The sequence below is a fragment of the Phocoena sinus genome, chromosome 12 (assembly GCF_008692025.1).
Source record: "Phocoena sinus isolate mPhoSin1 chromosome 12, mPhoSin1.pri, whole genome shotgun sequence".
NCBI lineage: Eukaryota > Metazoa > Chordata > Mammalia > Artiodactyla > Phocoenidae > Phocoena > Phocoena sinus.
Genome location: NC_045774.1, coordinates 27,964,223 through 27,981,380, shown reverse-complemented (window position 1 = coordinate 27,981,380; position 17,158 = coordinate 27,964,223). Strand labels below are relative to the sequence as shown.

Here is a 17,158-nt window from a genome sequence, read left to right as displayed (position 1 = left end):
ATAACCACTATTTGTACTGCCTTCCAAAATGTATTTTCAAAGTAAATCAATCACCTCCTATTGATTTCTCATTCACTAATTTTATTAAAATTCCTTCATAATTTTTATGTTTCATTCCTTATTATCAGATGAAACCAAAACTTTCTGTGAATTATTATCTGCTGTAGAAAATACTACTTTTTTTTTGCGGTACGCGGGCCTCTCACTGTTGTGGCCTCTCCCGTTGCAGAGCACAGGCTCCGGACGCGCAGGCTTAGCAGTCATGGCTCACGGGCCCAGCCGCTCTGCGGCATGTGGGATCTCCCCGGACCGGGGCGTGAACCCGTGCCCCCTGCATCGGCATGCAGACTCTCAACCACTGCGCCACAAGGGAAGCCCACTGCTTACTTTTATTTGTCCTAATTCTCTGTTTCAAACTTTTGTGAGCCTTAGTTCCTGTGTTTCTTATTATTCAAAAAGTTCAACTGAACATATATTGAGCCCTTACTATATGTCAAGAATGTGGCACTTTATTACAAATGTCTTTTTATATATTCATCACAGTAAACCTGTAATTATTATTACTATATATAGCTAATAAGGATTATTCAGAGGGTTATGCCCAGCTTAACGGGCCGAGTCAAAGACTACTGGTTCAAGGGCCCGCCTTCTAGATTGGTACCAGGTTTTTCACAAGTAGCATCAAGATTTAGCAGCATTATGAAGAGGCAGCATTATGAGCAGCTACTAGAAAGGCGAAAAATTCAACAGACACTTATTAGGTGCCAATAATGTACCAGACACCATTTTCCCTCCATTCTCTACTGGGATGATATAGAAAAGGGAAAAGGGGATAAAAAGAAGACAAAAATTGAAGGAAAAGTTAGGAAGTTTCATAACCACTTGCTGCTGCTCTTAGAGGAGGAGATGTACTTAAGGAAAACTCTGTGCCTCATCACTTAAGCCAAAATACTAACGGCACCATCATTTCCTTTGTATTCCCAGCGCTTGACACTGTACGCAGAAGAGGCACTTGATGAACGTTTAATAACAGCAATAAAGATCCTCAACATTTTCAACTCTTTCCCCTTCTTCACTACCTTGTCAGTCACTAACTCACACTAGGTCTTTCCTTTTGTATTGACCTCTTACTTCTCACTCTTGCCACCAATACCCCAAGGTTGGACCCTTCTCACCTCACACATCAATGACTGCAACGGCTACCTTTCTCTCATTCTGATGTATCCTACCTCAAGATCTACCTGCCATCGCCAGCGTTAATCTGTCCTAAAATACAACTGTTATCGTGCTTCCTCCCTACCTGAAACCTCCCATTATCTCTCAATCCCACACAATCAAATATTAGGCTACCTACCATTTGAGCCACTCCACAATGTGGGCCTAATCTATCACACCACTTTTACCTCTTATACAACAAACTTGGGTTTCCAGCCAGCCAAGTTTTGAGTGCCTGAGGAATACAGCAGGTGCTTTCCCATTTATTTACAACATTGCCACAATATGAAATACTCCTCCCTGTCCTCTTCACCCACTCCTAACTTTGCCATGCTTTAAAGTCTACCTCAAGTTCCACCAACCTGTTGAATGAACCCTTCTTCCACCACTCCAGATCACCTTCTACATAGCTAAAATTCTCAAACTGTTTTAGTTTCAGGGTGCTTTACAGTCTTAAAAAATTTTTGAGGACTCCAAAAAGCTTTTGTTTATGTGGCTATATAAACAGATATTTACATTAGAAATTAAAACTGAGAAATTTTTAAAGTATTTGTTAATCATTTAAAAAACAACAGAGCAAACCTATTAAATGTTAACATAAATAATTTCTTTTTATGAAAAATAACTACATAAAGTGGAATTGTTCTATATTTTTGAAAATCTTTTTAACATCTGGCTTAATAAAAGGTAGCTGGAATTTCATAATTGCTTCTGCATTCACCCTCTTGTGATATCATGTATCATTTAGTCTCTGGAAAACTCCAGTGTATACTTGTGAGAGAATGAAAGTCAAAAAGAAAAACTAAATCATTATGGAATCATTAGAATCATTATGATCTATTATGAAAATAGACTGACTTCAACAGACCCCTTGAAAGTATCTCAGGACTCCCAGCAGTCCCCAAATCACACTTTGAGAACTACTGATCTAAACAATTATTTTTATAGCTATATTTCCTCAAGACTTCTTTGCAGCAAACCTGACAGTGAACAACACTGTAACCACTTCCTGTGTCCCCAACTGACGTGAAAGGTCCCCAAGGCCACAGTCTAAGTATTATTCTCTCCATATTATTATGTCTGAAGTATTTAAAATTGATTTTAAGATGTATCTGTAAAATTAGCCTCAGAAAGAAAGTCAGATATCATGCAAAACAAAATGTGAACAGGTCTAGGAAAATAGTCATTCTTTGTATATACTGAGTATATAAAATGAACCACTCTACTCTTTATGGAAACAAGAGATTTGCAAAACTTTATCAGTAATGCTTCTTGCCACTACAAAATATGCTAACCAAGTAAGAGAACTTTAGAAAAAGCTTAAATACAGCTCAACTTGTGGTAAAGATATATACATATACCTATCTCTATCAAAATGTGACTCAGGAAGAAGCCAGGAGCTATAAAAAAAGTTCATGAATCCATAAATTGTAGATTTACGGGCTGAACTGTGTCCCTCCAAATTCATATGTTGACACCCTAACCCCAGTACCTCAGAATGTAACAGTATTTGGATATAAGGTCTTTAAAGAGCTGATTAAGTTAAAATGAGGTTGCTAGGGTACAGCCCTAATCTGATAATAATAATAAGAGACACCAGTGATGCACGCACACAGAGAAAAGACCATGAAGAAGCAGCAAGATGGCAGCTACCTGCCAGCCAATGAGAAAGGCCTCAGAGTAAATCAACGCTGCCCACCCTTAATCTTGGGACTTCCAGCTTCCAGAATTATGAGAAAGTAAATTTCTGTTGTTTAAGAGGCCCAGTCTGTGATATATTTTTATGGCAGCTCTGACAAACTAATAAAACTCCCCAGCTCACTAAAGAACTTAAGATAGTGTCTTTATGTACATGATAGGCACTCTATTATTATTTACCAAATGAATTAATAGAAAGACAAGATCATGGTTAAAAACAAGGATAATCTGGGAGTTTTAAGTAGGAAGCCAGTTACCATAGGAGCTGTTGGCGTTTTTAAGGTAAATGAGTAAATATCTAAATGAATCCAGTGTCAGAGACCACTTCACCTGCCCAGGCAGTCGTTTCCACTTCACCACTTCCTTTGAATCTTCTAATCCAGGTTCTGTGTCTACTGAACGTGCCTCGTGGTGTTGTTCACAATACAATGGTTTACCCTTTTCTTCCTGAAGAGCCATCATAGAACGGTAAGATGGCTTTATCTAAATATGTATAGAAAATGAGAAAATGTATATATCACGTTAATCTTTTTCTCTTTTCTAGCATATATGGTTTTTAAAATATTGAAACAAACATTATAATATGAAAATGTTTTCAAAATGTAATCCAGAAAAAAATTCTACTTTTATTTGTACACTATTCTAAATAAAATAAAGGTTGCTTGAAATTACAGTCCTAAACCCAAAAGCCTTAAAAGGGGGAAGGAATAAAACAGAACTCCAACAGTTACATAAAATAGTTTTAGTAACTCTGCCCCTTTGTTTCTGCCTCTTCACCAATACCTACCAGATGTTATATTATGGCTCTGACATTGTACTATGGTATCTCTGGCTTTAGGATCATGAAACTGATAACATAAAGATCTAAGGATTTTTAAATCCTCCATTTCTTAAAATAGGTTTAACTACACTCAAACCAATGAAACCAACCCTATGGTCACATTTTATAATATCAACTACAGAATATGCAACTGGCCTGAAATGTCTTATAGCAAAGAGACAAAAGCAAAAGTTTCACCTCATTTTAGGACAAATGCTTCGCTAAGATATTCATAATTTTAACCTATGTGAAACAGAAGTAGAAATATTACTTATTGATTATTTGAATAATATTGTAAAAAAATGTGCCTGTAATTCATGGGTCTGCAAGCTATGGTCTGGGCCAAATGTAGCCTGATGATGTTTTTGTAAATAAAGTTTTATTTGAACACATCCAAACCCATTTGTTTAGTTATCACCTCCATATGTCTATGTAGCTACTTTCACGTTATAAAGGCAAGGTTGAGTGGCTGCAACAGAGACTGTATAGCCTACAAAGCCTAAACTATTTACTGTCTGGTCCTTTATGGAAAATATTTGTCAACTCCCACTTTAAATCATTCTCTTATCTTTAATTTTTAAGGATCAGTATTATTAAAAAAATATATTTTTTTCCTAAAACTGAAATCTATACTTAGTACTTAAAATTCATTTAAGTATCTTTTAAGTATCAGCTATTACGGGCTTAATATATAATCTCTGAAGGTCCCTTTCTATTTCAGAAGTCTATTAAAATAATTCTAAAGACTTCACCTTTTTAGAAATAGAAACATGTCACCATTTAATCTCAACAATGGAAGATATATTTTTTGCATGTGCTATTAACTTACACATTCTGGAACTTTTAATCCTCTTACAGTTACATACAACGTTGATGGATAACGATTTCTTGGACATTTTAACCACCACTCAAAAACCTCAACGACATTTGATTGGGATCGAGGCTTTGTGGGTGGGTAATACAGCTGCAAGCGAAGTTTCGAATTGATGTTTACATTTCCATTGGCTCCTAGAAGCTTAAAATAAGAATTCAAATAAAATGTTACCTTCATTGAAAATACAACCAATAAAGCAATAGTACATGGTCAAAAACTCATTTTAAAAAGATTAACATGGCATGCTGAAATTCTTTAGATTTGTAAAGCAGAGGAAAGAACACTGACACAGTTGGTCAAGCACAGTTCCAGGTCATTTTGACAAGATAGCCCAAATGACTTAAAATATCTTCCCAATGGCTGTCTTTTCCCCTATACAACTTCAGACTGTTGGTAATGCATTTATATTACTGTGCTGGGTGTTACTTTTTCAAAGGAGGTGATCAATACACATTTGTTTGTAATAATACTGTTTGTAATAAAGATTAAAATGCATATTATTTAAACACAGAAACAAATTTCCCATTTGTTCAGCATCAGTATTTTTAGTGGTAAAATTTCATGATGTTTAAATTTTTAAAAAAGTCAAAATTATTTTTAAAAAGTAATTAAGATACTTAAACTTGTTTGAGCCCCTTATTACATTTTTAAAATATTTTAGTCTACCTTCTTAAAAAGGTCTATTCAATCAAGAGAAACTATTAAACAAGACAACGTATGTTTCAGCTACATAAATGGAGATTCTTATGAGAAAAATAATGTCACCAACTCAAAATGGGTCCTCTTTCACTAGACTATTGACTCAAGTAGAAAATCCCTTTGTTAACTTTTGTGTCCTTTACAAATAAGTAGAGACAGTTGGGAGCTTTTGCAGCAGTTTAGGCAGGTGGAGCTGACAAACTCCAAGAGTAGGAAGGGACCAAGTACAGGGAATATTTAATAACTGTTACTGACTCATGCAACTTGGAAAGTAAAAACGAGAAGAATCAAGAAAGACTCTAAGGTAGCGCTATCCAACAGAACTTTCTGTGGTGATGGGCATGCTCTCTATTTGTGCCATGCAAAACAGTATCCATTAGTCACACATGGCTATCGAGCGCTTGAAGTGTGGCTAGTGCAGCTGTGGAAATTAATTTTTAATTATATTTAATTTTAGCTAATTAATCTGAATTCAAATGGTCACTTATGATCTGTGGCTACCAAAACAGATAGGGCAGCTCTAAGGTTGTAAACTTAGGAGACTGGACAGATGGCGGTGCTACCAACTGAAGCAGCAGATGTGGAAAAGTTAAGAGATCTAGGGAAGATGTCCAGCTTGGGGGGGTCAGATGTCTGAATTCTGAGGCACACACAAGAAAAGTGGGTCTAAGAAAAGTGGATTAAAGATGGAATCATGAGTAGGATTGATATTAAAGAGATAGGTGGTAGACCAGGAAGGAAACTGAAGGAACTGAAGGAATGGGATAAGGAAAATCAGGAAAGGATGGTGTCGAGAAAACCAAGGTAACAAGAGTTTCAAGAGAGTGATATCACGCACATAGGTGTGATAAAAGAAGAACTAGAAAATGTTCAATAATTTGGTAAATAGAAGTCATAGTGATATGTTTGGAGAAGCTTTAGTAGCTGAGGCAAAATCCAGACTGCAGTGTGTTCAGGAATGAGGCATCAATAAAGAAACAGAGTTGGCAAAAAATATAGCACATCTTTTCCCTACCCCTCTCGGGGGAAGATGTAAAGTCAATGGAGGTCATAAGCTGAGAGGTGATGTTATGATATAGAGGGGTAAAAAACCAGTTTCAAATTGAGCAATTGAGATGTTCAGTCGTTAAATATTAAGCAGTCGAGATTCCCTTCATAAACTGTACTACTATCTGCCTGAAGCTTGTCATAAGGGAATAATATCATTTTTAGAAGATATTTATTCCCCAGATTCTAAATCATACTTTCCATAAGTTGTATTAATATTCACCAGGCAATTTAGTTTATACTAGTATGCTACTTAGTATGAGTAAACAACTAAGATTCAGCCAAGATCCTGCCATTATGATTACAAAACTACAAAGTGGAACTTGAATAAATAAGGCTTTATTATTTTTTAGTTTAAAAGATTAGTCATATATATGTGCTAAAAGAATCAAAAGCGCCTCCACCTGAGAATTCGGATAAAGTCTCATTTAAATCTGGACAAAGGTCCTTTGGGGTTCATTTGGACCACTATGATAACTTCACAGTTATCTAGGACAGTCCTGGAACCAATGGCATAGGTTTTAAAACATTCACATTTTAATTTGATTCATGCCACTTTCTCAATAGATATTCATGGAGCACTTTCTATGTGCCATTAATATGCGGAGAGTGATGATATTATAAAATAGAGAGTTTGAAGAGTGATATATTAAATGCAAAGAGATCTGGTAAAATAAGGACTAAAATATGTTCAACAAATTGGCCAAAAAGAATCACCAGTGACTTGAAAAGCTTACAGTCTAATGAAAGAGATATGTGTTCTAATAGAGGATGCACATAGAATAATGTACACTTTATTCCTGACTGCCATTTATATCAATGGCATAAAGTGGGTAAATAAATAAAACTTACTATGACACAAAGGTAAAAATGCTGTGAAATACATTGTTTCCCAAGTGCAGTTTACAGTAAACTGCAGTTCTGCACAAACCATAGCATAAAAGGAATGAAAAGTTTCTAATAAGACCACAAGATGGCAATGTTTACTATGTGAAAGTGACCCTTTTTTGCAGTTTTTTTGTTTGTTTTTATTTTTGCCTTTTTCTTTTTTATTTGCTATGAGAGGGGGTCTAGAAAAAGGTATAACAGGTTATAGAAGGGAGATTTTAGAAGGTACAATGGACTAAGTGATTCTTCAGCCTATCAGACTGCCATTCAGCAAGCAGACTGCACCTCTCCTAAAGCCTCTAACCCACAACATGGATTAAGTGCCCCACCTGGGTTTTCACAGCATCTACTCCATAGCACATAATCATATAGGTAATACGTTTACACAGAAACTGAACTGGAGGGTAAGAACAATGTCTAATTTATCTATGAATGCCCTATATTTAGCAGACTACCTGGCATTTCATAGATTATTTTCATCGACTATTTACCATATACATTTCAAATAGTAAATACTTGTTGAATGGATGGATGCACAAATGGAAAAGTTTTATAAGACAATACAAAACAGGGTAATTACTCAAGACATTTTAAAACTCAAATTTATGTTTAAAGTCAGAAATAAAAGAATTATGTAAGTAAAATGTCCCCCTTTTTAAACATTAATCTATCCACGTCTTTCATCTCTGCTGAAACATCCTAGTCAAGACACCATCATTTCATACCTAGACTACAGCAAGAATTTTCTACCTTGATTTCCAGTACATACCTTTGTACCCTCTCTAATCTATTCTCCACTCAGCAAAGTAATCTTTCTAACAAATAAATCAGATTATTTCATCCTTTTGTTTAAAATCCTTAAACGGCTTCCCATTACTTTTTTTTTTTTTTTTTTTTTTTTTTGCGGTATGCAGGCCTCTCACTGTTGTGGCCTCTCCCGTTGCGGAACACAGGCTCCGGACGCGCAGGCTCAGCGGCCATGGCTCATGGGTCCAGCCGCTCCGTGGCATGTGGGATCTTCCCGGACTGGGGCACGAACCCATGTCCCCTGCATCGGCAGGCGGACTCTCAACCACTGCGCCACCAGGGAAGCCCCCCATTACTCTTTAAAGTTTATAATGGTGCCCTGTTGCTATAATGGCTCAAAGACCTTGTATTATCAAGGCCCTGTCTACCTCAGCAAGCTCTTCAGGAACCATTTCCCCTTCAGTCTCTGTCCTCCAATCTTAGTGGCCTTCTTGTGGTTATCTAGGTATTCCTTGTTCCTTCCAACATCAGGGTCTTTGCGTAGCCTGTAGCCTCTACCTAGAACTCTCTCTTTCCCACTACTGCCATCCACCTCATGCTCAGGTTCAATGTCTCTTCTGCAGGAGACCTTTTCCTGACCCCGCAGGATGTTTTCATCATCTACCCCATCCAACTTGAGAGTATTTATAAAAATTGTAATACATGCTAAGTTGCATAATCAATTGTTTTATGTCTGTTTTTCTTGCTAGAATATGAAGGCCATGAGGTCAAGGAGTTTATTTTCTTTGTTCACTGACTAGAACAGTGGCTGGCACATAAATAACTTGTTGAGTTGAATAAATGAGGTCAGGGCTGTGTTGTCTTCCTCTGTGCTGGATCCTTAGAGCCAAGTAGTGTACCTGGCACACACTAAGCGCTCAATAAATATTTAAGAATCTGAATGAGCATCACGTGAGCTTGAATTAATAACTCTTTACCATGGCAATCTTACCTTCTTATCATAACTCCTTATATGAAACCAAACTGACTTGGAAAAAAGTAGCGCATCAGATTTGAAGATTATTTTAAACATTCTTTAAAATGGATGAAAAACATACCTTGAGAAATGCCCAGGCGATTTTCCGGAAGCCACATTCTTGGTTTCGAATTTCAGAGCTGTTCTTAATTTCTTCCATGCTTAAGAAATCAAGAATCTGTAAATAAGCATAACAAATTACTTCACAGTATACTAGGCTATCGAAAATTTAATATTTCCTAATAATATATTATTAAAATTTTAAAAATCCTCCCTTAGAGAAGAAAAACATTTTTATTTCATCTCACTCACTTTTGAGTTAACTCATCCAGTTAGTAAGGTCCATTTTTTGACCACTTTATCTTTTATCAATAAATCTTTAAGATTTATTTAAAATTCAAGACAAAGCATTAATTACCTCAAATATAGTCCTGGCAAAAATACACCTAGCACAAAATTCTTAAGCTTTGCTCTTTTTTTAATGTATGAGCGCAGACTTCAAAGAATTGTTTGTTTAAAAAACTCATGGCCTTAATCTGTGGGTTTTTCCTTGGATTAGCTTCCTGAAATTGGGTATTTTCTCTTTGGATATATGTTGTCATTAGGCTTCTCAAGAGAACTTTCATATCTCTACCCTGACTGGATATTAAAGCTCATGGATTTGCAACCAACCTGCCACAGAGACTACATGTATTCTAGGTACATGTCAGAGACTACCACTTACTGGTGCTTATCAAAAGCTCAGCTGAGATAACAAATCTTTATAGAGGGCTGCTTAAAACATAATATGCACTCCACTTATTCCTCTTCTTTATACTTAAACTTGTCTTCAATGTAATACATTCTCAGTGAAAAAAATAATGACCGTATAAGAAAAATATATAATAAAGTAAAAACTTATAATCCAGACCCATAGCTGATCAACATTAACATCTAGTTTATACGTATCTAAACCTTTTTGTGTGTTCCAATGCTATTTGCAAACTATTTTCATGTAATATGTAGTGGATAGCTTGAGTCAATACATACATATGTACACCATCATGTTAATGGCTGCCTAGTATTCTTCTGTATTAGAAATATCATAAATTTAATAAAAAAACAATTTATTTAACCAAACCTCTTGCTAATTGAAGAGACCTGTTTCCTTAAAATTTCTGCTATTATAAACACTGCTTAAATAAATATCCTTACACACACATCTTTGTGCATTTGTCATTTTTCCCTTAGGTGAAATACCTGAAAATGGAATAATAGCTTTAAGAACTTCTGATAGATATTATCGAGTGGTCCTCAATACACCATTAAAAAGTTGAAATCAAAAATTAGTTTTGTAGACAATAACACTTTATGTCAAACCTTAAGAATCAACCGGGCTTCCCTGGTGGCGCAGTGGTTGAGAATCTGCCTGCTAATGCAGGGACACGGGTTCGAGCCCTGGTTTGGAAGATCCCACATGCCGCGGAGCAACTGGGCCTGTGAGCCACAACTACTGAGCCTGCGCGTCTGGAGCCTGTGCTCCGCAACGAGAGGCCCCGATAGTGAGAGGCCCACGCACTGCAATGAAGAGTGGCCCCCGTGTGCCACAACTCGAGAAAGCCCTCGCACAGAAACGAAGACCCAACACAGCCCAAAATAAATAAATAAATTTAAAAATAAATAAATTAAAAAAAAAAGACTTGGGTTTAACACCCCCAAAAAAAATTAAAAAAAAAAAGAATGAACCAAAAGTGTTTATAATTCAACAACCTAACTTTCTTAAATCTCATAATATTATTAAAATGAGTATAAAATAATATTATGATAATGGAGGACAAATTTCTATGATAAAGAAACAGTACCTTTATATACAAATTATGTCATTTTTTTAAAAAGCATGGCTTTGTACAAATCATACAACATAATCACAATTGTAAATGGTGGATTCATACCATAAACACATTAGATCATCTGAAAGTTAAGGATCATAAAAACAAGTGACTCTACAAAATAAGTTATTGGCTCTGGTCATGCCTTGCTTTTCCCATGCTAAAATTCCCCATCTTGCTTAAACTGGAGGAGAGGCTTTCTCTCCTTTCCTTTGCTTATGGAGAGATAACATGAAGTAGGGAAAAGAAATGTGGTATTTTAGATTCAAATTATCTTTAAATACTAATTACCTTCACCTAAAACTGGAGTAACTCTGGGATAATCACTTTATACTTTGAGCCTTCATTTCCTTTGCAGTAAAAAATTAGAAATAATAAGTCAGCTAATATCCAAACTATGTAAAAAATTCTTACAACTCAATAGTAAAAAAATAATCGGATTAAAAAGTGGGCAGAAGATATGAAGAGACATTTTTCTGAAGAAGACATCTGGCCAACAGGTATATGAAAAGATGCTCTACATCAAACATCATCAGAAAGATGCAAGTCAAAACCACAGTGGGATGTCACCTCACTCCTGTTAGAATGGCTATCATCAAAAAGATTAGAACGAGTGTTGGCAAGGATGTAGAGAAAAGAGAACCCTCGTGCACTGCCGGTAGGCATGTAAACTGGTGAGGCTACTGTGGAAAACAATATGGAGGTTCCTCAAAAAATCAAAAGTAGAACTACCATATGATCCAGCAATTTCACTTCTAGGCATTTATCCAAAAAACCCACAAAAACCCTAATACAAAATTGTTCATTGCAGCATTATTTACAGTACAGATGTGGAAACAACTTACATGTCCACTGATGAATGAATGCAGGAAGAAATTGTGGTATACACACACAGACACAGACACACAGACACACACACTCACACACACACACACAAAATGGAATATCATTAAGCCATAAAAAATAATGAAATTTTGCCATTTGTGACAACGTGGATGGATCCCAAGGGCATTATGCTAAGTAAAATACGTCAGAGAAAGACAAATACTGTATGATCTCTCTAATACGTGGAATCTAAACAAACAAATAAACTAACCAAGATCATAGATACAAGAACAGATCGATGGTTGCTAGGGGCGGGGGGTGGGGGTTAAGAGAACAGGTGAACTGGTTTGGGTTTTTTTTAGTTTAAATAAATTTAATTCTTTAAAAAAGGTCAGCTCACAGGCGCTCTACTCCATAAAGCTTTCCCTGACTGCTATGACCCTCCACTAACCCTTGACATCTAAGAAGTTCTACTTCATTTTGGTTATATGATACATTGTATTAGTCAAGCGATCTGTGTATTTTCTTCTTTATTTCTCCTAGTAGTATACAAAATCTTAGGAAGTCTGATACAGTTAAATGAGTTTATTCTTTGTGAAGAGGGTTAAAAATGGAAGGCTGCTTAGACATAGATTAGATTCATCACTTCAGTGAATAGTCATGGCATTGTTGTAAGCATTAAATAATACAGAGTAAATCAAATGGCTAACTACTTGTACTAGTAAAGGCTCAGCAAAGACACGATTACTTGTATCTCCATAGCACATTACAAATACATTATTCCTAGAGGTCAAATTCTCACACTACTTTGTTGTATTATTGATCTACTAAAATAACAGCTTATATTTGTGCTATTAAAATATTAACTAAAATTTAGTTTAAACTGCTCTATTCAATTCATACCTCAAAGAACAGGATGACTTTAGGACTCTCATCAAAATCTCGAAGCAAATAGGGAAAGTTTTCATTAAATATAATTTGTTCTTCCCACTCCGGAAGTCTTGATTTTAACTGTTTAAAGTCATATGGCTGGGTCAGAATAGGAAGAATATAATCCACATTCTCTTTTTCATAGTAAGATGAAACAGGCCGTTCACTGTTCAAAAAAGATACTTCCATTAACACAGTTCTTTACAATTTTAAGGCAAGAAAAAAAATAGAGTGATAGAGTGTTCAATGTGAGGTGACCAAAAATAATAAATAGCCATGATACATAAGGAAAAAAATTTTATCTATCTAGAAAACTACAAATTTTATGCGACGTTAAAAGTAGTAGTATCTTAGTTTCATCTTGTATTTACATACTATCAGTCAGTTTCATGGAATTACTTTATTATTTACACATAAAGTGAGAGGTGTGATTACACCTTTGGCATACAAAGCTGGAATTAAGTAACACCTTCAGAATCTTAAATGAGTTTGTGATAAATTAGTACATTAGATTTAAATAACAAAATGATCACAACAGGACTGTAAGTACTTTGAGGTGTGTCATATTTTCTTTGTATGTTCCGAGACAAATGAATAAGTGAATAACATTTCTGATAATTTTCAAGTTTCCCAGGCCTGCCATTTTTCCAAACAAATAATTTGTTTTGAATTCTAGTACTGTCATTTATTTTATCAATATTATACTTCCTATTTGGGCCTTCAAACACATATTAGCTATAGAATTAATATTAGGAAAAATTAAATTCAAGACATTTGTCTCATCTGAGGCACAGATAACATATTAACTTCAAAAGAAAAAAATGAAGTTAGAGACAATTAAAGCAGTGCCACATCAGATGATTTACAATGCAAGTTAAATGCCATACAATGAAAGTTAAGCTTGGGAGAAACTCTCTCAACTCCCCTTCACTTAAAATGAATTACTGAATTAACACATGTTCTCCATTTCTTCTCTAAAACATACTGATCAATATCAATGGTTGATGAACACCTACAATTAGTATACCATTCTCTAATACAAATCTATATATAGCTCGATTCCCATTGACTGTCAATGGCAGAAAAGAGACTTCTATGGTAGACAGTTTCAATTTCAAGGGTTGGCTGCGCAATTAAAAAAATTACCTGTCATCTTTCTTGACATATTGACCAGTATTCTCATCAACCACATGAATTTTCACCATCGGGTGAGAAATCATAAAATCTGACTTAAGCCGATCAGTTCGGTGAATGTAAACTCCCAGGACAAGGTCATCATCAAGCAAACATTTGGGATAAACTGGACTATCTCGGCTTGTTATTTCATGAACACCGTCACCATCAGTGTCTTCATTATCATCTGAAACTACATGCATGGAAGAAAATCGATGTTATAATTAATTGTTCCCATAACAATATGCTCAACAATAAACTGAATTTACAGATTATCTAATCCTAGTGATCCATGATTATTTGTCTTTGTTAACAAAGGCACTTCAAGGAAAAAGAAAGAAAAAGCCAGATAATAGCAGACTACACTCTGAGAGTAAATATTGCATTTACTAATGCACTAAAATAGGGTGAGGTATCTTTCTTTTTTTCCCTAACAAGGACTAACAACACAGAAAGAAAAAAATGAGAGCCAAAGATAAAAAAGTAATTTCGTTGAGAAATTTTCTAAGTGGAATATGTATCACTCAAATTTCTGCTTCTGGGTAGGATGCAGTGGGATGTTGCAGGTCAACATTTCTGGTAACAACAACTTGAAAAAGCCAAATAAATTTTGAAAACCTTATTTTTAAAGGCATCAGAAAAGTAAAGAAACAATGTATAGTGGATGGACTAAAATTCCAGAGAGGGAGAATCAATCAGGGGTAAGCTGACGGACTGGCAACTGCTTCAGTGTCTGGGGACATTTGCTGATTAGCATATGAGCAGAGGACCCAAGAAGAAGGTCGCTACTGAGAGAAAGAGTAACCAGCAAAACTTTTAGTGGGTGCATGGGGTTAAGTGATAAAATCAGTCTCAAACACAAGGCCAATGTGAGAGGCTAAAGAGGTAGTAAAATCTCCCAGTCTTGTGGTACTGGGAAACAATGACCCACCAGAGGGAGGGGCCTGAAACAAAACAGGCAAGGAGGAAGCCCTGGAGGGCATGGTCATTTTATGCCTACAGCCACTTTTCACCTGGGGTCACTTACCAATTCTGCGCGCATCTAGAGGTTGAGAATCCAGGCGTACCCCCTGGCAGAAGGCCCCTACTGGGGGACAGAGAAACCAGCAGAGATTTTGGCGTTCACGCAGGGCTGGAGTGACAAAATTGGAGACTTGAGGGGCCTCAAACACACGGCCAGTCTCTCCCTCAAGACATTGCCAAAATTTGAAGTTGCATGGGGCAGAAGGCTAAAGGACTAAGCTGAGACCTCTGAAAGGCAAAACTGAATCTCCCAAAGCCTTTTAGGGTGGACAAGACAAATACCTGCCAGGCTCTCAATCTGAAACACCTGGAAGGGCACAGCCTAGGAACAGGGCAAATCAGAGATAGAGTCTTACCAAAACTGCGACCCAGATCTGACTTAGCTCACATTAGTTGAAATCAGTTGCCCACCCTGTCTGCCTAAAAGTGGAAAGAGGAACCCCTCTCTAGTGGAAGATAAAATCATCTGGAGCCTCTGGGATTCTATACACGATGTCCAGCATATAATAAAAAAGTTACTAGACATAAAAGAGGCAAGACTGTATGACCAATAACCAAGAGAAAACACAGAAAACAGAAGCAGACCCACAGATGATTCAGCCTGGAGTTAGCACAGGAAAGATGGACAAAATTATTTTTTAAAATAGAGAATTTCTACAGAGAATTGAAAGTCATAAAAATAACAGGCATTATGGAACTGAAAAATATAATGTCTGAAATTAAGAATTCAATGGATGTGTCTGAAAGCATCCTGGACACAAAGGAAGACATTATTAGTGAACTAGAAGAAAAATCAATATAAATATCCAAACCAAAGCATAATGGAAAAAAAAACAAAAGAATATGGGGGAAAAAAACATAAGAAACGTGGACAAACTCAAAAGAGTTTGTGAAATTATAATCTAGAAAAACATGAGAGGATGATGAAGAAGCCATATTTAAAGAAATAATGACTAAGAATTTTCCACAACTGATAAATGATATCAATCAGTAAACTCTAAGCAGGGTGAATTCCATCAAAGCTATATTTAGGCATAGCATGATAAAACGTTGAAACCAAAGACAAAAGGAAAATCTAAAGAGCAGCCAGAGGGAAAAAAAAGACAACAGTCCCCTCAAAGGGACAGAAATAAGACTGCAGTTGGGAACAAAAATGATGGAAGCCAGAAGACAACTGTATGATTTCCTGTAACCTAAAATTATATATTAGTAAATATGCTTCAAAAATGAAGGTAAAGGCATTTTAACACAACAAAATCTGAGTGAATTAGCAGGCCTGCACTAAGAGAGAATAAACTGAATTCTTCAAGCAGATGAAAAATGGAAAAATGGAAATAAAGGAAAAAGTAAATTTGGGGGTGAATATAAATTAATATCAACTGAACAAAAAATGGTAACTGTAACATCTGTGAAGTTTAAAATATATATAGGCCTAAAATACAGGATAAGAACCTAGAAGGCAGGAGGGGGGATAGATGCAGAGAAAGAAAGCACCTGACAAAATCCAAATGGAGTCAAACTATTCTCAGGTTTTAGTAGTGTTGGGGAAGTGTATTTTGTTAGGGAGTTAGTTTGTATTAGACTATAATAAGTCAAGAATAAACTTAATGTTCTTCAGGGTATCAGCTAAAAGATAGTAGAAATATGTGTAATTAATAAGTTAATAGAGGGAACAAAATTTTTAAAGTGACCTGAATAATTCAAAAGACGGCAAGGAGAATAAGAAACATAAAACACTTAGGTCAGGGCTTCCTTGGTGGCGCAGTGGTTGAGAATCCGCCTGCCAATGCAGGGGACACAGGTTCGAGCCCTGGTCTGGGAAGATCCCACATGCCGCAGAGCAACTGGACCCATGAGCCACAACTACTGAGCCTGCGCGTCTGGAGCCCGTGCTCCGCAACAAGAGAGGCCGCAACAGTGAGAGGCCCGCGCACCACGATGAAGAGTGGCCCCCGCTCGCCGCAACTAGAGAAAGCCCTCGCACAGAAACAAAGGTCCAACACAGCCAAACATAATAAATAAATAAAAATTAAAAAACAAACAAAAAAAACCCACTTAGGTCATATGGAAAAACTAACAGTGAGGTGATAAATATAAGGACACAGAAAGGTTGCAAACGAGAGGATATTGGGGGAGGCACAAGAGCACTTCACATTTATTGGGCACCTGTCCCCAAGGAGTTCACAGCCTGGGGGCTAAGACCCCACATGTGCTGGAGTAGGAGAAGAAAAGAGGTGAAGGCAAAAAGGAAAGGAATACAGACATACTGTGGCCCAAACAAAGGAAGTACAAAGAAGGCACACACAGGGAGCCTAGGGGCTACCAGAGGAATGAAG

The 17,158-nt window shown here is 36.4% G+C and overlaps 1 protein-coding gene across 6 annotated transcripts in view; it reads right to left on the bottom strand.

Moving 5' to 3' along the window:
* The window catches only part of AHI1 (Abelson helper integration site 1), a 215,963-nt gene that overhangs the window by 171,472 nt on the left and 27,333 nt on the right, over positions 1-17,158 (bottom strand). For 4 of the 6 annotated variants that reach the window (XR_004352595.1, XM_032651704.1, XM_032651707.1 and 1 more), the window contains exons 7-12: positions 14,827-14,931; positions 13,773-13,992; positions 12,600-12,792; positions 9,086-9,181; positions 4,563-4,748; positions 3,244-3,396 (exon numbers count right to left, since the gene is read on the bottom strand). Coding sequence is in view for 4 of the 6 variants with exons in the window: in XM_032651704.1 (XP_032507595.1) it covers positions 3,244-3,396; positions 4,563-4,748; positions 9,086-9,181; positions 12,600-12,792; positions 13,773-13,992; positions 14,827-14,931 (953 nt within the window). In the remaining 2 variants the exon portion in view is untranslated. The remainder of the gene's footprint in view (positions 1-3,243; positions 3,397-4,562; positions 4,749-9,085; positions 9,182-12,599; positions 12,793-13,772; positions 13,993-14,826; positions 14,932-17,158) is intronic. The other 2 variants (XR_004352596.1, XM_032651705.1) reach the window with 1 other exon arrangement.